At 41.9% G+C, this 26084-nt stretch overlaps 1 protein-coding gene across 1 annotated transcript in view; it reads right to left on the reverse strand.

The window, feature by feature from the left end:
- scube2 (signal peptide, CUB domain, EGF-like 2) overlaps positions 1 to 26084 on the reverse strand; it is a 219743-nt gene that overhangs the window by 131524 nt on the left and 62135 nt on the right. Inside the window, exons 5-7 of the mRNA XM_041197877.1 lie at positions 18120 to 18245; positions 17447 to 17563; positions 14523 to 14612 (exon numbers count right to left, since the gene is read on the reverse strand). Of these exons, the coding sequence (XP_041053811.1) occupies positions 14523 to 14612; positions 17447 to 17563; positions 18120 to 18245 (333 nt within the window). The remainder of the gene's footprint in view (positions 1 to 14522; positions 14613 to 17446; positions 17564 to 18119; positions 18246 to 26084) is intronic.

Here is a 26084-nt window from a genome sequence, read left to right on the forward strand (position 1 = left end):
AATTCCACAACCAACAGATCAGATCCAAGCTCTGCAGCCCTGCCACAGGATGGTGGTGGACAATTAAACAACTCACTGGAGGAGGAGGCTCCACAAATATCCCCATCCTCAATCAAGGGGGAGCCCAGCATATCAGTGCAAAAGATTAGCTGAAGCATTCACAACAATCTTCAGCCAGAAGTGTCGAGTGGATGATCCATCTTGGCCTCCTCCGGGGGTCCCCAGCATTACAGATGCCAGACTTCAGCCAATTCAATTCACCCCATGTGATATCAAGAAACGGCTGAAGGCACTGGCTACTGCAAAGGTTATGGGCTCTGACAATATTCCAGCAATAGTACTGAAGACTTGTGCTCCAAAAGTTGCTGCGCCTCTAGCCAAGCTGTTCCAGTACAGCTACAACAGGCATTTCCTGTACACAAAAAGCAGGGAAAATCTAACCTGGCCAATTACCACCCCATCAATCTACTCTCGATCATCAGTAAAGTGATGGAAGGGGTCATCAACAGTGCTATCAAGCGGCACTTGTTTAGCAATAACCTGCTCAATGACACCCAGTTTGGGTTCCACCAGGGCCGCTCAGCTTCTGACCTCATTACAGCCTTTGTTCAAACATGGACAAAAGAGCTGAACTCCAGAGGTGTGGTGAGAGTGACTGCCCTTGACATCAAGGCAGCATTTGACTGACCGTGGCATCAAGGAGCCCTAGCAAAACGGGAGTCAATGGGAATCGGGGTAAAACTCTCTGCTGGTTGGAGTCATACCTAGCACAAATGAAGATGTTTGTGGTTGTTGGAGGTCAATCATCTCAGTTCCAGGACATCACTGCAGGAGTTCCTCAGGGTAGTGTCCTAAGGCCAACCATCTTCAGCTACTTCATCAATGACCTTCCCTCCATCATAAGGTCAGAAATAGAGATGTTTGCTCATGATGCACAATGTTCAGCACCATTCACAGCTCCTCAGATACTGAAGCAGTCCATGTACAAATGCAGCAAGGCCTGGCCAATATCCAGGCTTGGGCTGACAAGTGGCAAGTAACATTTGTGCCACAGAAGTGCCAGGCAATGACCATCTTCAACAAGAGAGAATCTGACAATCATCCCTTAACATTCAATGGTATGACCATCGCTGAACCACCCACTATCAACATCCTGGGGGTTACCATTGACCAGAAACTGAATTGGACTAACCATATAAGCACTGTGGCTGCAAGAGCAGGTCAGAGGCTAGGAATCCTGCAGTGAGTAATTCACCTCCTGACTCCCCAAAATCTGTCCACCATCTACAAATTACCCAGTCAGGAGTGCGGTGGAATACTCTCCACTTGCCTGGATGAGTGCAGCTCCAACAATATTCAAGAAGCTTGACACCATGCTGGACAAAGCAGCCTGCTTGATTGGCACCTCTTCCACAAACATTCACTCCTTCCATCACTGACAAACTGTGGCAGCAGTGCGTACCATCAACAAGATGCAGTGCAGAAACTCACCAAGGCTCCTTAGGCAGCACCTTCCAATCATATGACTGTTACCATCTAGGAAGGACAAGGGCAGCAGAAACATGGGAACACCACCACCTGGAAATTCCCCTCCGAGCTACTCACCATCCTGATTTGGAAATATATCGCCATTCCTTCACTGTCATTGGGTCAACATCCTGGAACTCCCTCCCTGAAAGCACTGTGGGTGTACCTACACCACATGGACTGCAGCAGTTCAAGAAGGGAGATCACCACCACCTTCTCAAGGGCAATTAGAGATGGGCAATAAATGCTAGCCTAGCTAGCAACACCCATATCCCATGAATGAATAAGAAATAAATTCCTCCAGCCTCATAACCCTCCAAAATGTCTGTGCTCCTCCAATTCTGGACTCTTGCACTTCTCCAATTTTAATTGCCTTACTATTGCTGTCCATGCCTTCAACTGCATAGGCCATAAAGCTTTGGAATTCCGTCCTTAAACCTCTCTTCCTCCTTTATGGCACTGCTTGACCAAGATTTTGGCCATCTGACCTAATATTGTCTAATGTGACTCAGTGTCAAAGTTTGCTTTATAATGCTCCTGTAAAGCGCCTTGGGATGTTTTATTATGTTAAAGGTGCTTTACAAATACATATTGTTGCTATTGGAAGAGTCACGTCTAGAGGCAATAAAGGCCTCAATGAGATTATCAACAGCAGTTTGTGCTAAGGCAGTATCAGAGTCAAGAGATGTTATGGAGGTGAATGTGAGTAGTCTTGTTGATGGTGTGATTGGATACTCATCTCAAGGTCAAACACAACACCAAGATTACAAACAATCTTACTCAGTTTAAGACAGTTGCCAGGGATGGAAAGGTGGTCAGGGAATGGAGTTTGTGGTGGCAACCAAAGAAAATGACTTCAGTCTTCTCAATATTTAGTTGGAAGAACTTTTTGCTCATCCAATATTGAATATCAGTCAAGCAGTGTGACAAATCAGAGAGAGCTGAGGGGTCCAAAGAGATTATGGTGAGATACAATTGATTGTCATCAGCATACATGTGGATCCTGATTTTGTGTTTTCTGGTGATATCAGGAGAACAATAGCATGTAGTTGAGAAATAGAATGGAGCATTCGATAAATACTTAGAGATCTCTGGAGGTTAACAATGCTGGAGTGGGAGGAGAAGCCATTGCAGATGATACTCGAGCTACAATGCCATCGACAAAAATGGAACCAAACTAGGACAGTTCCATCCAGCTGGTCAACACAGGAGAGGCATTGGAGGAGAATGGTGCATCAACTGAGTTGAAGGCTGTAGACGGATTAGAAGGATGAGGGAGGATAGAAATACGCAGTCACACAATCACAATCATTAAAAATGGTACTTGCGACTTTGACAAGGGCTGTTTCAGCATTGTGGACAGGCTAGAATCCTAATTAGAGGGATTCAATTGAATTGCAAGAAAAATGAGGATGAATTTGAGAATTTAAGGGCTTCGGAAATGAAAGGGATGTTTGCAAGTTTGCAAGGAGAGAAACTCAAGGGGGCTGGGGAAGCAATACCGGAGCAGAGAGAACTGTCAACAATATTAGCTAACATTGGGCCTAGCAAGGGAAATTAAGTGGTCAGCAGTTTATTTGGAATAGGATCAAGGAAACAGGAAGTGGATCTCATGGGGAAGATGAGTTTAGAAATAGCATTTCAGGATCTGGGATAGAATCTAGAGAAAGACGTGAGTTCAGGGCTAGAGATGCAAGGAGCATTTGGAGAAGATTGTCCTGATGGGCTAGTGGGAGGGAAGCAGCAGAGACAGTAGATCAGATGGTCTCAATCTTTGTGATAATAGACCCCATGAGATCCTTGCATTTCTTGTCGAAGGAAAAGATGGAGAAGCCAAGGGAGGGGTGGTTTAAGAAGACAGTTTGTGGTAGAGAAGAGAAATTCAGTATTACCTTTGCATTTCTTGATGTTCTTTGAGTAGTGGATAGTGCCAGTGGTGGAGAGCATTGCCCAAAGATGCTTTAAGTGGGTCAGCCAGGTCTGGTGATGAATGGTTAAACCAATTGTTCACAAAAGACATTCAAATCTCCATCCTTTGGACTTAAGGGAGTGGATATGAGGTGTATAATTGGGTAATAATTGGGGTGAGAGAGAATAATTATGCTGCTGGGGACAAGGGCTGTAAAGGCTGTGGTGAGGGCATGATTTAGTAATTCAGTAGCTGAAGAAATGTTATGATGAATTGTAGGTCAAAGGCTAGATTTTTGGGAATTTGAAGTGTGGTGGTAAGTGATTTGAAGAAAAGTTTTTTTTTCTGGGAATGGACACAAGTGGGGTTGGAAGGAGTTGGAAGGGGAAAGGGAAAATGGTGAGCAACAGTGGTCCCAGCATCAATTGTTGCAAAACATCACTTCCCAACTTTAAGTTCCACTCCATTTTCTATTTTGTGGCCAGCCAGTTATCCATTTTGCTATTTGCCCTGATCCCACATGTCACGAGTCCAATATGCAGTACCTTATAGAAGGCCCTTTGGAAATCCAAGTATATTACATTACCCCTCTTGTTACTTTTTCAAATAACACAATAATATTAGTTAAGCAGTACTTTCCCTTTTGGAATCTGTGGTGACTGTTATATTATCAGTTTCTAGATGCTTTTCTATTAAATCTTTGAGTAAGGATTCCATTCATCTATAGTTCCCTGGACATGCTCTATCTTTCTTTTTAAATATAGAATGGTATTAGCTGTCTGCCAGTCCTCTCTCTTTTCTGATGTACAGTATTAGTATGCATGGATGCAATCCATGCAGAGGGGTTACCCCCTCTAAGTTTAATTTGTTTATCAATCATCTCTCACTTTCTATCTTAAATGGTTTATATCCTTTTCAGTCACATCTTTTAAATGTCATGTCCACCATCCCTGGTAAATACTGAAGCAAGGCAATTTCTGTCATTTCACTGTAATTACATAAGAACGTTCATAACATAAGAACATAAGAAATAGGAGCAGGAGTAGGCAATTCAGCCCCTCGAGCCTTCCCTGCCATTTAATACAGTCATGGCTGATCTCATTTTGGCCTCAACTCCAATTTCCCGCCCTCTCCCCATAACCTTTCAACCCGTTACTAATTAAAACTCTGTCTATCTGCTCCTTAAATTTATTCAGCGTCCCAGCATCCACTGCACTCTGAGGTATTGAATTCCACAGATTAACGACCCTTTGAGAAAAGTAATTCCTCCTCAGCTCTGATTTAAATCTACCACCCCATAGCCTAAACCTATGGCCTCTCATTCTAGAATGCCCCATAAGGAGAAACATTCACTCCACGTCGACTTTGTCTAACCCCTTTAGCATCTTATATACCTCAGTTAGATCTCCTCTCATCCTTCTAAACTCTAGCGAGTATAGGCCTAAACTGCTCAATCTCTCCTCATAAGACAAGCCCCGCATCTCTGGAATCAATCTAGTGAACCTCCTCTGAACCACCTCCAATGCAACTACATCCTTCCTCAAGGGGACCAAAACTGTGCACAGTATTCCAGGTGCGGTCTCACCATTGTCTTGTACAGTTGCAACAACACTTCCCTATTTTTATACTCTATTCCTTTAACAATGAATGCCACAATTCCATTTGCCTTCTTTATTACCTGCTGTACCTGCATACTAGATTTCAGCGATTCATGCACAAGGACACCCAGATCCCTCTGCACTGAAGCATTCTGAAGTTTCTCTCCATTTAAATAATAAGTGGCCTTTTTATTCTTCCGACCAAAATGGATAACCTCACACTTAATCACGTTAAACTCAATCTGCCAAATTTTGGCCCATTCACCTAACCTGTCCGTATCCATTTGTAAGTTTCTTATTTCTTCATTGCAACTTACTGTCCCACCTATTCTGGTGTCATCTGCACCTAGAGTTTATCATGTGTATCTCTCAGTGGTCCTACGCCTATTCTGATTTCTCTTGTCTTATTTATGTACCTGTAGAATAAGTCACCTAGTAGTACAGAACTTGAATATCGCTGAAAAGAGAGACATGTTGCTGAAGCTTTATGTCTTGCATTCATCAGGACAAATGCAAGAATGCCAAATTTCAAACACCAACAATTTATACTACTGGAGAAAAGAGTGCTGACTGGTTGGCAAATCGGCTCTCATTGGCAGAGGTATTGACATGGAGAGAGCAATGGTGAACTATAGTTTCCTCAAGCTCCCAGGTAATTCAAAAAAGATGCAAGGTTTGAACATATTCCTTTTGTTTGCAGAGAACAGGTCTCTGCATATGAATGTACGTCGTTTCCAGCAAGCGTAAATGAGCCAAGTTACAAGCTCAACCGATTATCTTAAACTATCTGGTAGGCAGAACACTTTTTTGGACTGACAGCAACATCTTGTTTATGGAAAATACCACACGCATACCATCTGCATACTTTTAAGTTTTAAGGCTTGAGAGTCAAAGATTACCCAAAATAGGCAGTCGAGAACTCATTAGTGATTTTAAGTTAGTTTGTAATGTTAATAGTATGTTAATTATATTGCTGGGATACACAAGTACAGGGTAATTAAGTACTTGGAGTACATATAAATAGGGGATAGCTGGAACATTGGGTATTTGTAAGGAGAGCTGTGAGATTGAACAAAGTCAATATCTCTCTATAAGGAAAAGCTCTGTGCCTTGGTTTCAACTTCACCAACCAGCTTGAACCCTGTTAACAGTTTATATGTGATGAATAAACCAAATAGATAAGAAAAGCATACAATCCATGACAGGTGAGAGAGGTTTACTGATCCCAGAGAATAAACAGATGGATGATGCAGTGTGTATTGATCTCTGTAGCTTGTGGCAGCAGCATTCTGCTCAGTAGCCAAAGCATTAGGAAGCTCTTTCACTGCCAGTCTTCCTCCATCTTCTCCAGTCTTCCTCCATCTAAGTAAAGCAGCATATGAATGTACGTCGTTTCAAGCAAGCGTAAATGAGCCAAGTTACAAGCTCAACCGATTATCTTAAATTATCTGGTAGGCAGAACACTTTTTTGGACTGACAGCAACATCTTGTTTATGGAAAATACCACACGCATACCCTCTGCATACTTTTAAGTTTTAAGGTTTGAGAATCAAACTCAAACTCAAGTTTGGACTCGAACTCAAGTTCTGTCGAAGGGTCATGAGGACTCGAAACGTCAACTCTTTTCTTCTCCGCCGATGCTGCCAGACCTGCTGAGTTTTTCCAGGTAATTCTGTTTTTGTTAAGTAAAGCAGCTGCCTGACAAGGACTGTCCCCTGTCTTCAAGCACCTGTTACCCCATGGAAATCACTTGTTCGAACCCTTCCAACCAATGAATACGGGACAGGTACCCAAGATGTCAGGGTGGCCACCTCCCTCTTGGCCATCACTTTAGCTCGAGGTTACCTTTTATTTGTTAGCCCTTACCAAACACTTGTATAGATAGGAGGGTACAGGACGCCATGCTATCGACTTAGGAATGTCAACCTGGAAGCCTGAATCAGGAAACCTTGACAATCCTAGAGACTGTTTATTCATTTCTCCAGACAGAGGAAGAAAACAAAATGGCATATGCAATCCCTACCAATTCCATAAGAATCCTCTAATTATTCTGAAAATTATCATTTATTAAAGGTGAGGTGAGAGTGACTGCCCTTGACATCAATGCAGCATTTGACCGAGTGTGGCATCAAGGAGCCCTAGCAAAATTGGAGTCAATGGGAATCAGGGGGAAAACTCTCCACTGGTTGGAATCATACCTAGCACAAAGGAAGATAGTTGTGGTTGTCGGAGGTCAGTCATCTCAACCCCAGGAGATCACTGCAGGAGTTCCTCAGGGAAGTGTCCTCAGCCCAACCATCTTCAGATGCTTCACCAATGACCTTCCGTTCATCATAAGGTCAGAAGTGGGGATGTTCCCTGATGATTGTTCAGCACCATTCGTGACCCCTCAGATACAGCCCATGTCCAAATGCAGCAAGACCTGGACAATATCCAGGTTTGGGCTGGCAAGTGGCAAGTAACATTCACACCTCACAAGTGCCGGGCAATGACCATCTCCAACAAGAGAGAATCCAACCATGGCCCCTAGACATTCAATGGCATTATCATCACTAAATCCTCACTATCAACATCATAGGGGTTACCATTGACCAGAAACTGAACTGGACCAGCCAAATAAATACTGTGGCTACAAGATCAGGTCAGAGGCTAGGAATCCTGTGATGAGTAACTCACCTCCTGGCTCCCCAAAGCCTGTCCACCCTCTACAAGGCACAAGACAGGAATACTCCCCATTTGCCTGGATGAGTACAGCTCCCACAACACTCAAGAAGCTTCACACTGTCCAGGACAAAGTAGCTTGCTTGATTGGCAGCCCATCCTCAAACATTACCCCCTCCACCACCGACACACAGTGGCAGCAGTGTGTACCATCTATAAAATGCAGGAATTCACCAAGGCTCCTTAGACAGCACCTTCCAAACCTACAACCACTACCATCTAGAAGGACAAGGGCAGCAGATAGATGGGAACACCACCACCTGGAAGTTCCCTTCCAAGCCACTCGCCATCCTGACTTGGAAATATATTGCCGTCCTTCACTGTCACTGGGTCAAAACCTTGAAACTTCCTTCCTAACAGCACTGTGGGTATACCTACACCACATGGACTGCACCCATTCAAGGAGCCAGCTCACCACCACCTTCTGAAGGGCAATAAATGGTGGCCGAGCCAATGATGCCCACATCCCGTGAACGAATTTTTAAATGTCCCATTTCTTACAGCATGAATGGCTTGCTTAACTTATTGTTCAAATTTTTGAGATACTTTTTCTTTTCAGGGTAATTTGAAGTGGACCAGGTACTTTTCAAGCTAAATGTCTACTGTTAGATGTGATTCCACAATTGAACAGCACTAGCTGAACAATCTTGAGTGTCCTAATGGCTAAACTAACAAACAATTTATGATAATCAGTTGAATTCGTAATGTGATTTGCTAGAAGTGACATACATTCATACACAGGGACTATTCTCTGAAAATGAAGGGTATCTGTTCAAGCCTTTCACTTTTTAACCTGGAAGCCTGGGGAGTCTATAGAGCTCACTTCTTTCTCTATGGCAACAGCTCGGCCAGAGTTGATTTGTGAAATCAATTAGCACGCTTTTCCCCAAAAGTATAAATCACCTTTGCTCAGTCCACAAGTATGACCCAGACCTTCCTGTCACTTGCCATTTCAACACACCATCTTGCTCTCATGCCTACATGTGTATCCTTGGCCTGCTGCAATATTACAATGAGGCCCAAAGCAAGAAGGAGGAACAGTACCTCACCTTCCGATTAGGCACTTTACAGCCTTGCAGACTTAACATTGAGTTCAACAACTTCAGATCATGAACTCTTTCCTCTACCTTTGCCCCTTTTTTAATCCAATTTTTTTTTTGTTTTTAAAGTTATTTATTTATTATTTATTCATTTTTTAAAATCCCCAACACCCATCCCACAGGGCAATCTGTCACTGGTTTCCATGTAGTGCTTTCACAGAGCGCTGACCCTTCTTCTGCTGTTAACATGCTCTGCTTTTACCTTTGTGCTACTATCAGCACCTTCTTTAGTCTTTACCATTACTCTTAACATTCCTTTGTCTTGTGTTCATGACATCTTTGCAAATCTCTCCTTAGCTCCCACATATCTCTGGCCTTCTGCCTTGCTTCACCTGCTCCAAACCCTCAAAACCAGTATAAAATCCACCATATCTCTACTTCTCTTTAACTCTGAAGACAAGTCATATGGACTTGAAACACTAACTCTGTTTCTCTCTCCACAGATGCTGCCAGACCTGCTGAGTTTTTCCAGCATTTTTGTTTTTGTTTTTATTTATTATAGTATGATCATTGTGATTGTTTGAAATTTGGCTTTCTTGCGTTTGTCCTGATGAATGCAAGACAATAAGCTTCGGCAACATGACTCTCTTTTCAGCAATGTCTGTAGAATCCTATACTTTTTATTTTTATATTACTTGACAATTTAATTTCACAGCTTCTCTTTACCTTCTTAATTGTTTTTTTGGCTTCTTTCCTAAACTTTCCAGTTTGTCATCCTTTTCTTGAATATGCATTTAATGTATGCCTTCTTCTCTAATTTCAATTTTGACCTTATTTCTTTATTCACCCATGATGTGATATTAATGGCTAGTTTGTTCTTACTTCTTATTGAGGTATATTTCTCATAGACCAAATTTTTCCCTCGTCGGGCAGACTTGACAGGAGCAGGCACAGAGCTACCTCAGGGAGATTGAAACGCTTTTCAAAAAAAATAATAAAGAGCAGAAAAATTTAATGAAACCTGTCCCCTCATGAGGCTGTGTTATGTGAAATGGGACATGTTTTTAAATTCAAAATAAAGTTTTTATTTAATTTGTATTAGCTTTGGGTAACCTCAACCCGCACGGGCATGTCGGGCGTGTGCCTGCACGCCGAAGGTAAAATTCTGGCCCTAGACTCATTTTTGATTTAAATGTTTCCCATTGCTGTTATATTTCTTTGTCAGTAAATTTTATTCTAAAGACAAATATTGGCACAATTTAGTTAAGTAAGGCAAATTCTGAGTTAATATGAAATGATACACCTTCTTCTGTTCATTATTTTGCCAGTAAAGTTCTTTTAAGAATAATTCTTTCTTCATTTTATTGAGTGGCTTTGCTCATCAAAGTCAGGAACGTCTGATGAATGGAACATTTAAACATATTTTTGCAACAACAATCAAGCTACAACATTCACAGATCAAGTGCAGAACAGGTTGCAGGAAAAATTAGGATCGGCCTATGGTGCCCAACCCCATGGAGAGAATTTTCCCCATGTCGAGCGGGCCAATCAGAAGTGGGCATGGATGGGTGCAGAGCCGATTGCCACCCGTGTTCATCTCCACGCCAATTTACATGGGTGGGCCTTGACACACAGCCTGAGCGCTCAGTGCTACCTGTGCGGGTGGGGGGAAGAGGGAGAGTAGGAGCCTGTGCTCTTTCACGCATGCACGAGTCTCCCTGAGGCATGGAGCTGCCTTAGGGAGATTAAGTACATACTGAAATTTTTGAAGAAAGAAACATAAAAATTATTGACATATGTCCGACATCACCGCGCGTCATTTTACGCGTTGGCGTGTCAGGCCCGCCCTGACACGCCGATACCAAAATTCTGGCCCATATTCCAAAAGAGTCCCTATTAATGTGAATTCTTAATTTCTTATACCGCAGCATCTATCTTACCACATTAACAGCAATGTGTGCTAGATTATGGGTGGTTTTATGCTGTTGACTCATAGCTACTCTGGAATTAGATTAAGACTGTCCATTTGCATTTAGGACTTTTATAATCATCAGAGAATGGCGACTTACTGATATATATATGAACATATAAATTCGGAGCAGGAGTAGGCCACTCGGCCCCTCGAGCCTGCTCTGCCATTTGACAAGATCATGGTTGATCTGATTGTGGCTTCAACTCTACTTCCCTGTCTACCCACTTTGTCCCTTGTTAATCAAGAATTTATCTAACTCAGCCTTAAAATTATTCAATGACCTTACCGCCATGCTCCCTGGGGGAGAGAATTCCACAGACTAAGGACCCTCAGAGAAAAAAAATTCTCCTCATCTCTGTCTTAATTGGGAGGCCCCTTAGTTTTAAACTGTGGCCCTTGGTTCTGGTCTCTCCCATAAAGGGAAGCATCCTTTTAGGCTTTTATCCTTTTAGACTTTTATTGGTTTTTATCTCTCTAGTCCATGATTCACACTCATTTCAGAGAGATGAAAGGATCGCTAATATCAAATGATCCTATCTGTACAGAGTTGTTTAAATATAGGCCAAAAGTTTGCCTGCTTCCTTAACCAATGGTTCTAGATGCAAAATCAGCGGTCCTTTGAGCTAAATTAATTTGCAAAATGAGAGCATTTTAGTACTAGTATTGCTGCTGGGAGGGAGGTGCACCAGTGCTTGATAAAGCCAAATGTGCCCTTATTAGGTTAGAAGGTTCCAATTTAGAACAGTTAGAACAGCCAATCATAAAGCAGCATTTATGGTAATCTAAGGTTATGTTCCAGTTCACTACTTTTATTCCAGCCAAGATGGTTTTATGAAAGGAAGTGACTCTCATTGGAAATAGAGGGGTAAAGAAGTTTAAGGGGAGATATTCCTGAGTCAGTGCCCAGGTGCTTGGACACATGAAATATCAGAAAAGCAGGTGGGTTGGAGCACACCTCCATAACAAAATATACTCAATCTTCCCTCCATTAATGGAAGCGGGAGCAGGGAGACGTTTGATTAGTAGAATTTCTGATATTTGCTTTACTCAGGCAAATCAGATCCCAGAAAATCACTTCTTAAAAATCATGGCCAGAATTTTTCCGTCGGCGAGTTGGGGATGGGGCCCGCTCGCCAACATGAAAATGACGTGGGATGATGTTGGGAGGAACCCCCAATGTCATCCCGCCCCATTTAAATATTCAGGAAGGCGGGCGGACAGCAAAATCAGCTGTCTGCCCACCGACCTTTCAATAGCCAATTGAGGCCATTGACAGGATAATTAACCCATTTAAAGGACCAGCCCATCCAACCTTAAGGCTGGCGGGCAGGCCAGGAGCCCCAGCGGGCTTCTGAAAAAATATGAAACCTCATCCACTGGTGGAATAAGATTTGTCTATTTTCAAAAACTTTAATAAACTTTATGTAATATTTATTAACATGTCACATGAGGGGGACATGTTAATAATTTTTTTATTTTGCTATTTTTTAGGTCTATTAAACTTTCAGCGCTCTCCCTGAGACAGCACTTAGTCTCAGGGAGCAGTGCATTCTTTCGCATGCATGCGCGAAAGACTGCACATTGACAGTTGGGGAATCCATCCCCCCCACCCCCCACATAGGGAGTGCATAGCGCTTCTCGTTGGGCAGCCCGCTGGGCGGGCCTTAATTGGCCTGCCCACTCAAAATGGCGGCGGGGCCCGTTTCGGTGGCGGAGTTCGGCTGCCCGCCTGCCGCCAAGCCGGTGGGGCCTGTCCGTCCATCGAGAGCTAAATTCTGCCCCATGTTTTATTTATCTTGCTGTAGGGTACCCATTGTGACATTTTGAAACGTTTGCATGTAATTACATTTTCTGCCATAACTATCAAAGAAACTTAGGTACACTAAGTAACAGTGGGTTATGGACAAAATAGCAACAGGCTACCTAACTTTAGGCACAATCATCAATATTTTTTGAATAAATGTCACCTACCAATGGTAAAGTGAGCAATAATACTAAGAGAAAAATATCCCTTCAAAACAGTAGTGGGCTCTTTTTAGTACCAGGAACACAAAGAGATGGATTGCAGAACCTAGTACTTGCATCTGAAATGTCCTCATGGTGACATAAAGCTGAACTAACTGCTGTTGGCCAAAATGGCTCTAAACATTGGGAAAATTTAAAACCAACATATCTCTTCTGTACTTTGGAGTTACATGTTTCAGCCCACAGCAGCACAGTGTTCATAAACTGGACTTCAAATGGGAAATTGACTCAATGAATTGTAAATTAATTTATGTTAATACTGTACATTTAGGCAGAATGTATTAATAATAGATGGAGAGCAAATTTCATATCTATTGCTGTTTATTAAAAATTTATAATAACCTAAGAACAATATACTTCATCTAGGAAAACAGGCTAGTAACTCAGCATAGTATAGAATGGCATTGCTGAAACATCAAAGCACAAAGAAGTAAAAGTGGAGAGGTTCACATTTGATTTCTAAGTGCCTGATCTCAGTTACCCTGTTATGGGAAGGTGATTAAGCAGGGAGCGGGATAGGTTAGCTCCTGTTTGCGTCTCTCACTAACTGGTTGAATAACATTGCTGACTAAAGCATGGGAGTAAAATACAGTCTTAACCACAAGCATACATGGGCCAGTGGGGCCTGCACAAGAAAGAGGAAAACATAAAGGTATTTAATATTCTCAAGGAAAATAAAAGAACAAAAGTGCAGAAAAGATTTTCAATAATTTTTGTAGGCAGGTCATTTCAGTGATAAGACACCGGGCATAAAATTAATTTACACAGCAGGCTCACCAATAGCAGAAGGGTTACAACTGAACACCATCACACAATCGTTTGATTAGGTGTATGGACAAAATTCTCCACATATATATTTGACAGACGTTGAACTGATTTTATGACAAAAATATCAGCTGTTTAACTTTTAATGGTTTGCTCATTAGCTTTATATATCTTCAGTATTACCCTGTAATTAAACACAGAGAAATCCATCTTCTACATTTAAAACACTGCATTTCCCCCCCCCCCCAGTTTTCTCCCCATCTCTTCCACAGGCATTCATTCTTGCTGGGGTACAGTTCCATAGCTGCCTGCAGGCATTCAGCACTTCATCCAGGTGGTAACTCCTCAAGGCTGAGCTTAGACATTACATACTGGCAGACTATTTAATCATGGAGGACACTACACCTTTGCCACAGTTTGCCTTCACCCAACCTCACACACACTGTTTTCCTACCCAGTACCAATCAGCATCAAAATGGCTGGTTATTCTTTTCTCCTCCCCAGCCCAGGAGTGCTGATGCTAATTGTTGCATGAGCTGAAACAATGAAACCCCAAGAAAAATAGGAAGACTGGGCCTTCCTAGTCTGTGATGCACAGTACAATAGCTGGCAGTAAAGTGACTGTTTTCAGATAGAAAAGTAAGATCATCCTGAAATCTTTCTAAACTTTGAATTTATTTTCAGCATATTTAGTAACAGTTTGAGGTATGCAAGAAATATCTTAAAGAAATAGCAACATTTACTTGTTAGTATCCATTGCCAGACACTGCAGAGCCAATTATATGAGTATTTAGTGTGCAAGGAAGCTAATACAATAATGGTTAAATATTGAAAAGAAACCCATGCACACCAACCCAAGTGACAGTGATGGTGTTCAGATCCAGCTAAGAGCTAGGTTTGAAATGAAAAGACATAAGAGAGCAAAAAGAAACTATCAGTGCACTAGAAGCTTTTTTATTTTTTACCCATTAGCAGTCGGCGTTTCACCCGCTTGTCCACATCAGTTACTGACATGGCATTGTATTCAGAGTTCTCAATTGCAGCCTCAGCCTTTTCTATAATACAAGTAAGCACAAAATATATTGCAATTGGTCAAACCAAAGAAGAAAAAGTTGCTTTTAATTTATATGTTGTGGAAAGGCATCTAAACAATGCTTTTCTCTCTTTATTGCTTTGACTTCCACATTGCATCACCAACTATTAAAAACAGAAAGTACTGGAAATGTACAATAAAGATGTTGCAGTTGGGACCTTTCTCTTTCCGACATTTAGAAACCTGTTGTGCATTTCCAGGATTTTCTGTTTTTATTTCAGCTTTCTTGGTTTTTCCTTTTATCTGTGGTTTACAGCAATACATTTTCTTATGTTATTAATTCTGTTTTCTTGAGTACATGTAGCAGCTAGCCTTCCCTTTTCTTGGCAGAATCAGGCTGTAAATGAGGGCAGTCAAAAACTCACAGCAATGCAAAAGAAAACTTAATTGAACAGAAAAAGCATTCAAAAGCAACAGAAAGTGCATCTGAGATTTATTTTTAAAGCTGCTGCTTCTGCAAGCTGAGAAGCAATCCAGTACTGGATAAAATTGGTAATCAACTAGAAACATCTCAATGAAAGAAAATGCAAAAAAAAGCATGCAAAAAGGTAAATGTATATCGCACTGGTGTTTACTGCAGTGCTGGTTGCCTGCTTGTCTATAATTGATCAAGACAAATTTAAAAGCCAAACAATGTTTTGTTAAAAAGCATTGCAGAAAAAAATAATCAGCAGATAAAATGAAATGACAATGTTTTAACATGCTTTCAAAATGCTTAACCCTTAATCATTCAATGTGATTAAAAACAGCCATTTTCCAAGCCAAATATGCAAGTTCTTAATTTCTAGGACAAGAAAGTTAGCATCATTATACAGGGAAAGGATAAAGTGTTACTGTATCTTTCTTCTGACAAGCATGTTCCCATTCAACTTTACACAGTTAATTGAAAAAATTAATAAATCACCTAAAAATCTTTCCATTTCATGCAACTGATTAGTGAATCCAAGCAGGAACAAATTACATTAGATGAAAACTGATAAAATCCTCTGTGTTCCATGTGATGGAGTTAGTGCCTCTCTTCAATCTCCCAGTCAGCTAAGAGAAGTCTCAGCTTCTTGTACTCTACATGTACAACAAATTAGGATTGAATGAAATAATGAAGGAGCATGGCTGCAATAGAGATCATTATGTTGAAAATGTTTTGATTATTTTTAATTTATGTTTGGCTGCAGATAAGACAGGCAATCAGAGTCATCACCAGAGCACAACAGCTTGGAAAGGAGAAAAGGAAATCACGGAGGAGAAGAATTAGTGAGCTTTTTGAAGAGGACAGAACAATATCAATTTGTGAGCAAATAAATTCTCATGCTTTCTGTTGCATTTGCATCATCAATCTTTGTAAGTAAATGTTAAATGATCTTAGCCTTCAAAATATGCACAATATAAAGATGATGAAAAGTTTGAAATATTGATATATTTTTGAATATTTTTACAGGTCTTTAGCATTTATGACAAAAATTGCTGGAAGTACACAAGTGACTCAGCATTAATTGGTGAAAGGATAATAAAGGTTTTTAAGTTTCTGGTGAGTATAGCTGGACTCACCTCGAGTTTTGACAGCTGAACTCTGATCTGATCATAGATACATATCCAAACTATCATAAGCTGTCTTTTCATATACAAATGCTGATTTTCCTGATGTGTATTTCCAGCATCTTCTCCTTTAATTTCAGATATCTACCACTTACAGTTTTATCCTTTTCAATGGGAATGATCAGAATTCAGAACAATTGAACATTTTTAAACTCATTACTGCAAAATAAGGTTATGCCAAATTTATATGAAATGTTTGCAGACATCAAAGATGTATAAGTATAAAGTTCAATTGGATAAAACATCATTCTTGCCAGCTTTGGAATTTTCCAGTCTTGTCAAATTTCCATCCTCTAACATGATACATTTGTCAGGTACAATGGGCGGAGGACACAACTGAACATTTCCCAGAACAAGTTTTTGTGCAACAACTGGTCAACATGTCAGCATGAAACTGCCTTTCATTCAAGGGCTGTTTTTTCTGCCGCTGTCTGTAGCTATTTTTGTGGGATATTTTTCTTATAAATTCTAATCAATACATTTTTTCAGCAAGTCAAAAAAAGAACAGCAGCATTTATATTGCCATTTTATGGTTGTTGGTATCAAGTGCAATGAGAAAAATAATGTAACAGCTGTAAGCAACCCTGAGGTTTATTAGAGGGTGTAGCTGCTTAATGTAACTGCATTCATACTGGATAATATTTATTAGAATACAGAATTAGTGAATATATTGTATTATTTTCCACGTAGGCTACAAGAAATGCAATACATGTCACAACAAACAGTTTTACTTCCTTTATGCAGCTGATTTATGATTAAAGAAAAACTGATGAACTTAAACTTATTTGAAATAACACTAGTGTATTAAGATCATGAGCTTTAGCTTGACACAAGTGGAACGACAATTATACAGAATAGTAGCTGCTATCACCAAGAATCAGTTGTCTAAACAACAACAACAACTTGTGATCCAAATTAGTGCATCTACTAAAAAATGTTTTTAATACTGTCATCTAGACCTACCTTTTTCAAGATTTTGAGGTAGCTGAATCTGCTTGGCTGAAATAACACTAAAAATTTGGATAATTTATAAACATCTACTGCCTAGACAGCAGTAAGAGGCATCCAATTCTGCTCTTAGATAGACAAGAGTGATATTGCAGGAACGTTCTTCAAAATTAATTTGTCTTTGATTTGCTTCGAAACTTCTGTAAACTGTTCAGAGTCTGTAGGAAAAATGGCAGGAAGAGCCAGTTCACTTACCAATACAGATTTTCCCATCAGACAGCAAGGCATACTTTTGATGGCAGCCACAAACAGGTCCATCATCTGTATCATCACAAGTATGATGGCACCCACCGTTTCCATGATTACACGTTACTAAAAGAAAATTACACATATCTAAAAGAAACAGCTGATCATTATCACAATCATATTGAACTATCCTGGACATCTTTAAATTTATAGGCAAAGAGGACAAGCAATAAATTCAGATATTATTGAACTGTTAGGCTCGTTCACCAGCCAAACAACTTAATGCTAAAGATCATGGCATGTCAGATTTTTTTGTGAGACATTCAAAATTAGATTTGTGTTGGTCAGGCTGTTAAGTACGTCGTCTTGTACAGACACATCAACTTTAAAATCTTTATTTCAAGCGTATGCAGTCAGAGTGACTGTTGCACCTACTGTTGTCCAAAACCAGGCACATCCTCAAGGTACATTTTAAAGCAGAAATCCAGCATCTTACATTAATATTGGTGCAACCCAGGGAAAAAATACCTTTATGCATAAGTTCAGTATCTCATACCAGTTGACTTAAATCAGAGGTCAAACAGGACACTTAAGGACTGTGGGAAGGTTGAATCCTTTGTAGTGCTTTCAATGTCCCAAAATAATACATAAGGAAATAGAAAAATGAAAGGAATTTACGTACACAGGCATCCCCTCTGATTCCTGGCTAGTTCAAAACCAGGTCTACATTCGCATGCTACTCCTCCTTTTGGTGTTTCTCTACAGATGTGGGCACAGCCATGGTCTTTGTTCATACAACTCATTCCTTCTGAAGCAAGATAATAGAACAATCAGATATATAATTTATTAAGAAATCTGTTCAAAGCAATTGTTTATACAGACAACATGGGGACACTGTGAAATAACCGCAAACATAATCAGAATTGTTTGTTAATTCACTGTATTCTGTAAAGTTAGAGGGGGAGAAATCTGTTTATGTAGTGTTAATGGTGCTACGCAGACACAACTCAAATCCCTGGGGGCAGACAGGTAGCACCTCAGGCCTCTACTTGCATGGCTTTCTTCAATGATATCAATGAGTGCATGTATTTTTCCCACCATAATATTTCCATTTTTTAAACTGAGAGAACTTTAGGTAAATGTCAACGCTGGTTCGGTGGTAGAACATTCACCTTTTAGTCAGAGAGCTATGGGTTCAAATTCCATTTCAGGCCCTGAACACACGATTGATAATTAATCATGACTGACATGCAGTACTGATTGTGCATGGGTACCTTTAATTCGGATGAGACATTAAACCATGAAACTATCTGCCTGTCAAAGTGGACTTTAAAGAGCCTAGAGAACAATTCAAAGAAGAATAGACAATTGTTTTGGTGATTGTTTCTCCCTCAAACACACACCAAAGGATTAAGACCCTCCTTAAAACTCATTTCTTGACCAAGATTTTGGTCACCCTGCTAACACCTTCTTTGGCATGGCATCCATTTGTTTGATTAAGCTTCTGTGAAATGCCTTGGGGTGTTTTTCTAAATTAAAAGCACAATATAAATACAAATTGCTGTTGATGAACTTTGTCTTATTGTTGCTTGAGAGACCTTGTGTGATGCTGTAGTTGCCCAAATTTCAATAGCCACTGAATTCTAAAACTTAATACATGTGTGTGAAGCACTTTGAACTTCTTGTGAGATGTGATAAGCCATAAATGTAAACTTATTTTACTTTCTTTTACATCCTCCATCTTTTTCTGATAATTTCTGTCTCCTTTTTATGAAGGTGCTGACCTTTTCCTGGGCAACAGTTCCACTAGTCCCGATCACCTTCCTGTTGCTTGTTTAGGTGGCCACTCTTCAAATATATGCCAGACAGTGAGCACTGGGGAGGCTATTCAATTGCTGAGGGCATCACAACTGAGCCTCATGAGCCGATCTTTATCTGGCACCAAAGCATGTGGAAGAGTTACTGGATAACAATCAATAGGAACCCTGGCCAGTCCCCCCTAACCCCCACCCCCTCCTCCCTGCTGGAGGTAACAAGGCCAACTTTAACAACTGCTAACAGCACAGCGCAGGGAATAAGCCTGGACCTTCCTGGTCTGTATAGCTCAGCCACTGAGCATCAAGTGGCTGAGGCATCAAAAAAGCTTACTTGACATCTTTAAATCATCATCAGTGATGATTACTGCTAATGTGTGACACTTTAAAGATCAGTATATTAGAAAACTGACCAAGAAGTGACATAATCTTGAAGATCAGAGGCAAAATCCATGCTTCAATCTTGAGATTTATGATGTCATCTGAACTTGTAAGTGGAGTAAATCACGCTCACATATCCATTATTCTCGATGTAATTGACCTCTCTGACAGTTGCAAGCTGTTCACACCAGAGCTATCAATCTGGGATGAAAAGGACACAGCAAACCTGACTCAGCAGGTTTTGACTAAAGACTGTGAACAATTAAACTATAAATGGATTGAACTGTGGCTTTGACATTCTCTCAGCTATGTAACATGTAATTCTTAATCACCAGATAGCTATATTAAACAGAATTTGGCATTGAAGTCCCAACTGTACAAAGCTGTGCTGATGGCATAGAGCCTGTCTGAACAAGAACACAAAGATAGGAGCAGGAGTAGACCATACAGCCCATCGAGCCTACTATGCCAATCAATACAATCATGGCTGATCTTGGGCTTGAATTCCACTTTCCTGTCCCTTCTCCATATCTCTTAATTTCCCGAGAGACCAAAAATTTGTCCAAATCCCAGCCTTAAATATAGTCACCAATGGGACATCCACAATCCTCTTGAATTTTTGAATTCCAGAAATTCACAACCCTTTGAATGAAGAACTTTCTCCTCATCTCAATTCTATATGATCAACTCCTTATCCTGAGACTGTGCCCCCATGTTTTAGCTCAAAGAATTGGTCACACCACATCATGATTTAAATTTTTCAAGCATGATTTTTGGGAAACAAAAGTAGACATCTTGCAGGTAAATGGAACCCAAATTTAAATATTAAAATTATTGAAATAGGGTTCCTGATTAAATTGTGATTTTTGGTTGAAATTCCACCCAAATAAAATGGACATCTGAGAGATCAATAGGTCTGGCTTGCCAGGTTTACTGCCAGGTTATTGTTTTTTTGAGTTGCTGTTGTTGAACTCCACTTTTTGCCAGTAAGCGTTTATCAACTACTCTGTTTAATAGTTTGCACTTTTTTGGCCTGTGCAACTCCACTTTTGGTTGTTAGCTAAGATCTTCATAGAGGGTTGGCAATTGTTTCTGTATTTCAAATTACAGCTAACAAAGTTAAAATGATAGGAATCCATTTGGGTATTCTAATTGTGCTACATGAATTTGATGATGACATTTTCACATTGGGACAAAACCTATACTTCAGGTAGATTCTACATCAACCATAATGTAAAAATGAACAGGTAGGGTTATCATCCAACCAGGTGACTCTGGGAGTGTATGGCCCATCCGAATCCCCTCTCCCTGTGACCTCAGCAGCTCCAGCTCCACGGGCCGAGGAAGGTGTCACTCCCACACAGCAGGCCCCCGAAAGCAGGCCAGGGCCCTCCAAGTCTCGGCCCTCCAGAGGACACCCATCAAGGTCATCACCGACAGAGTATAGCAGTCAGCAAGCTGTCTTCACCTACACTTTGGATGGCCAGAGAGCACCAAGGTGTAGCGGCAGGGTTAGGACAGTTAAGGAGAATTAGTTGCACAGCCTGAGCTCGGGTGTTAATCACTTGTACATACTGTTCCCTGTAGTCAATAAACTCCCAAGAATGTCTCCCTGCCTATGGCTTCTTGTTCTAATGAGCAGTGTTCATGTCACTCAGATGTGAAATCTTTCTGCAGAAGATAAAGGCAGGTGTCTCAGTCCAGGGCCTCTTCCCTGTGCTTTGTGCAGCCTTCAGACCAAAGTGATGGTCTGGCCTCACACTCCCTGGACATTTTACTATTGCCTGAACTTTGACGGTGCTTGTCATTGCTGCCAGAATGTTGTGGGCCGGTGTCACAGAGTTCTGTCATTCTCTTTGTGTGGTCTCAGCACCTTTAAGGTGGAGCTGACCCCCATCTTTTCAGCACCTGTGACCAGTCATGCTGTGCTCTTGAAGGGGTCAGATGCTGAAGGCGAGCAAAGTATCAGGTGCTTTTAAAGTGTCATGGTTGCAACTCGATGTTATGACCCTGATCATAGAGTGCAAGCGAGCTGCCCTCGACCAGAAAGGAATCAGAGACTATGTGAAGATCTATGGGGTGTCCTTACTGCATTTCACCGTTATCCTACACAAATCTAGCAACTCCCAAGTGCGCCTGCCTCATCTGGTCAGTGTAATGTCGTCATTGCCATCATCGTTGCCTTTGAGGACCTTTTCACCCTCATCACCATCGATGTCCTCCTCAGCAGAGGACACCTCCAGCTCCTGCATCTCCTCCTCAGCCAGCTCCTCTTACTGTTGCAGCGCCAGTCTGTTAAGGGTGCAACAGGTGACGACGATGCGTGACACCCTTCCTGGACTATATTGCAGAACTCCACCAGACAGGTCCAGACACCAGAACGTCATTTTCAGCATCCTGATGGTCTGCTCCACCAAGTTGTGAGTGGCAGCATGAGCCTCGTTATAGCTTCACTCTGTTGCAGTCTGAGGCCACTGCAAGGGTGTCATCAGCCACAATCTTGTCCCTGAGGAGCCATCGCTGCAACGTCTATGGACCCTGGAAGACGTCAGGGATCTGTGACCAACTGAGAATGTAGAGGGCATGAACACTCCCTGGAAACATTGCTCAGACCTGCAGGATGCATTTGTGGTGGTCACACACCAGCTGCACATGCAGGGAATGGAAGCCCTTGTGTTGACTGCTTGTTGTGACGGAGATCTGAGCGCCACATAAGTGCAATCGATCACACCCTGCACCTGGGCAAACCCAAATGCTCTTGCATCCTGGCTCTCTTGGTCCCGGGTGAAACGCACAAAGTTGTGTGTCCTCATGAAGATGGCATCCGTGACCTCATGGATGCATTTGTGGGTGGAGGCTTGCGATATCCCATAGAGGCCACCTGTGGAACCCTGAAAGGAGCCACTGGCATACAAATTGAGCACCGCAGTTACTTTCGAGGCCACTGGCAGCAGATGCCCTCCATGTCCCTGTGGCACCAAATCCTGCAGTAGCTGGCAGATGTGACCAACCAGTTCCCTAGACATACGCAGTCTCCGGTGACACTGGTTGTTGGTCATCAGCAAGAATAGAAGGCGGTGTCTATGGACCCTGCGCCTAGCTAGACGCAGACCAATAACAGCTCACTGTGGTTCTTCAGCGGCATATGCAGGAGCCCCAGCTGCTCCTTCATCCTGAGGGTGCTGCTCTTCCGTCCAGCCAGGAACCTCTGTCATTCTTTTCTCTTTCGTTTCCATTTTCCGTATGCCAGCTAGTTCACCAGGTTCCATGATCCTGAGGTACTCCACCTACAGGATAGAGAGAGACGCATGGATTAGTTTGGGTATAGTATGAACCTCTCTTGGTCAAGTCTGAAGACCCCTTAACACATCCTGGAGAGTGCTGTACACCACTACTTGGATGGCTAGAGTTTAGTGCACTGCAAGGCTGCCCCAAACACCATCCCACTTCCGCCCCACTCCACTTGACTGATTGGTGGCAACCTTGCCCATTGGACTGCATGCTCAGTTCAGATGCAGGCATTCTCCTAACCAGTGCTGCAAAGCTGCACTGTTAGCTTGTACCATGGGAGAGACTGGTCCGAACTGGGATGATGACATTGCAAGGGGCTGTGAGCACCTCCACCAGTGATTGCTCCATGGCCAGTTTTAGCAAGGAGATTGTACAACCTATCCAACTGTCCAACTATTCTGCAGTCCACTAAAATATTCATTAGTGTGCAGTCTGTGCCCAAGGGGTGAAAAGCTCTGGAGCACTTGGTGGCACTTTCATGCATCTGTGTCACTTGAGAAGGCAAATAAGCCAGAGGCCCAACTCTACGTTTGTCAATCTGGCTGCACCTGAACTGTCCCAGCTGCAGAGGGACGGTCACTTTATGCAAGGTTTCCCTAATACGTGGCTGCTTCCCTCCCCCCACCCCACACATGCTTGTGCATTACCACCAACTGCAGGGCAGCCCTTGCACCCCCACCCCCAACCCGCCTCAACCGCAGAGCAGCCTTTGCCCCCACCCCCAAGTTGCTCAACCGCAGGGCAGCCCTTGCCCCCACGCGAAATCATCTTAACTCCCAGACAGCCCTTGCCCCCATACCCAAGTCGCTTCAACCACAGGGCAGCCTTTGCTCCCTGCCCCCCCCACCACAATGCGCCTCAACCTTGAAGTCCAGCACGCAACATGGGCAAGCACTGCACAACATTACTATGTACTCACCTCCGAGTTCCCCTCAAAGTGCAGCCCGCCAAGTACATGTCTTATATATGTTGTCATGAAACACGTTGCTATGCAATCACGCCAACGTGGGCAGACGATCCAGCAAGCGGGGAGGGATGGTTCCAGTGGGTTGACCTTGTAATGATATGTAGATATATTACAATGAGGTTCCCAACATCCGATAGCAGGAAACGCGGCCTGCCATCAATGGGCTGAGCGGGCAATTGCAAACTGATTTCGCAACATTGTGAAACTGATTTCTGGCCTTCTCGCCGTATTGTCTACTCATGCCGTCGAACACATCTGATGCCAGCGGGCACGGAAAATTCTGCTCATAGAATCATGTGGCTTTGTTATCTTGGTAAGTACCTGGATCTCAAACTTTGTCCACTTTAAACAAAAGGTTCCTAAAGCTTGCTCCTAACCAGGTTGCATCAAAAATTGGGGGGTCTGGTCCAGGATCATAACATGCCTCATCTCTATTATTAAGCTTGGTGGGGCTGCTCTCATTTAGTTCCACTGTTAATTAACTGACCACAATCAGAGCATCACTAGCAATGGCATTTTTTTCCCATCCTGCACCACCCTTTCAGGATTTTTCCTCACAAAAGTGTAATTGACTTCCTCTGGTAGACTGCAGAAGGCAGTGAGGATTGAAGGTGATAGAGAGTTTAACAATTTGAGGTCATGTAAAAGAATCAGAGTGGGACGTAACGTGACGAGCCTAAATGTCAATCAAAGAGTTTCAGGGAATAACAAAGATAGTTGGTAGCTGAAGTATGGAGTCAAAGGTCAAAGGTACTAACAGGAAGGTACAGGAAGAAAATGTGTCTAAGAGAGGAGGAAGTAAGATTTATATTACCCCACTAAAGGAAATATAGATGAAAATATAGTGATTCATCCATTACACTACAATAAGTGAAGATGTGTGCAGGTAGGGTATACAATCTTTAGAATTTGATGTATTTAGCACAGAATGAATAAAAAAAGTTGGGAGGAGGAAGGAGCAGGGCAGATCAGCCCATAGATCAGCAGATAGTTCTAACGTAGAACACATTCTATTTATTTACAAAGGAACTCAGCAGCTACACTTGTGTACTTACAACTAAAACCCTGTCTCTGCATTACAGACTTACTCTAGACTACTAACTTCTGACTACATACTGCAGACTAAGGTAGTCCACGCTACTTTGTCATTGGACAATAAGATCATGTGATCTTCTATTATGACATTCTTCTTAAAGGTACATTACACATCAGATTACCACATTCCTCCCCCTTTACTCAGAAATATATTTTAGTTATAATTACAATTTTTCTCAAAACATTAAACTATTTACACAGATAAGTAATTTACAAATTCAGTCTTTCTGGGGGGTTCCTTAAGCTTGCAGAATATCTCAGCTCTACAGCTTCAAATGTTTTGTCAGGAACCTGCTTTTCTGGTGTTGTCCGAACATCAGGTTCTCGGTGGGCACCTGCAAATCTGTTTCCTCAACTCTTGCAGGTACAGCCCTTCTTTCAAACACATTTGTACTCAGCTGAGTTCTTTCGACAGGAGATGTTGACGGAGTTATGAACACTGGAGGAATCATTTCCTGATGTTTTGTTTCTCTCCTTCTTATATGATCTTTATGTTTTCGTATGATTCAGTCTTCTACTTTCATGTGGTAAGAAAGAGTCCAGCAACTGCACTTATTTCACCTGATAACCACTTAGGTCCTTCACCAAAATTTTTCACATAGAAGGTTTACCATAGGAGAGAAGGTATGTCATGACTATGCCAGTCATGTACAATTTTCTGACTTCCCTGACTCCTTTCCACCTTCCCCCCCTAAGTTTGGCATTACTAAGCTCAATCTCGTTCTGAGACAGTGATTCATCAACAATTCTGTAGGTGTAACACCTGTTGTTGTGTGAGGCGAGGTTCAATAATGGAAAAGAAAACGTGCTAACTTGGTCACTATGGAGTCTCCAGTCAATTTCTTCATACCATTTTTGAATATTTGAACTGCTCGCTAGGCCAGTCCATTCAAAGAAGGGTGGCATGGTGAAGTTTTTACATGAGTAAACCATTGTGGCTGATAAACAATAGAAACTCAGCACTCATAAATGTTGTGCTGTTGTTTGAAACAACCACTTCTGGTAGCCCGTGATGGCGAAACTTTGTAGTAGCTTGACGATTGTAGCAGAAGATGTTGGTGACTTTACTTCTTATATGTCCATCCACTTTGAGCAAGCA

Source organism: Carcharodon carcharias, chromosome 10 (assembly GCF_017639515.1).
Source record: "Carcharodon carcharias isolate sCarCar2 chromosome 10, sCarCar2.pri, whole genome shotgun sequence".
NCBI classification, from domain to species: Eukaryota; Metazoa; Chordata; class Chondrichthyes; order Lamniformes; family Lamnidae; genus Carcharodon; species Carcharodon carcharias.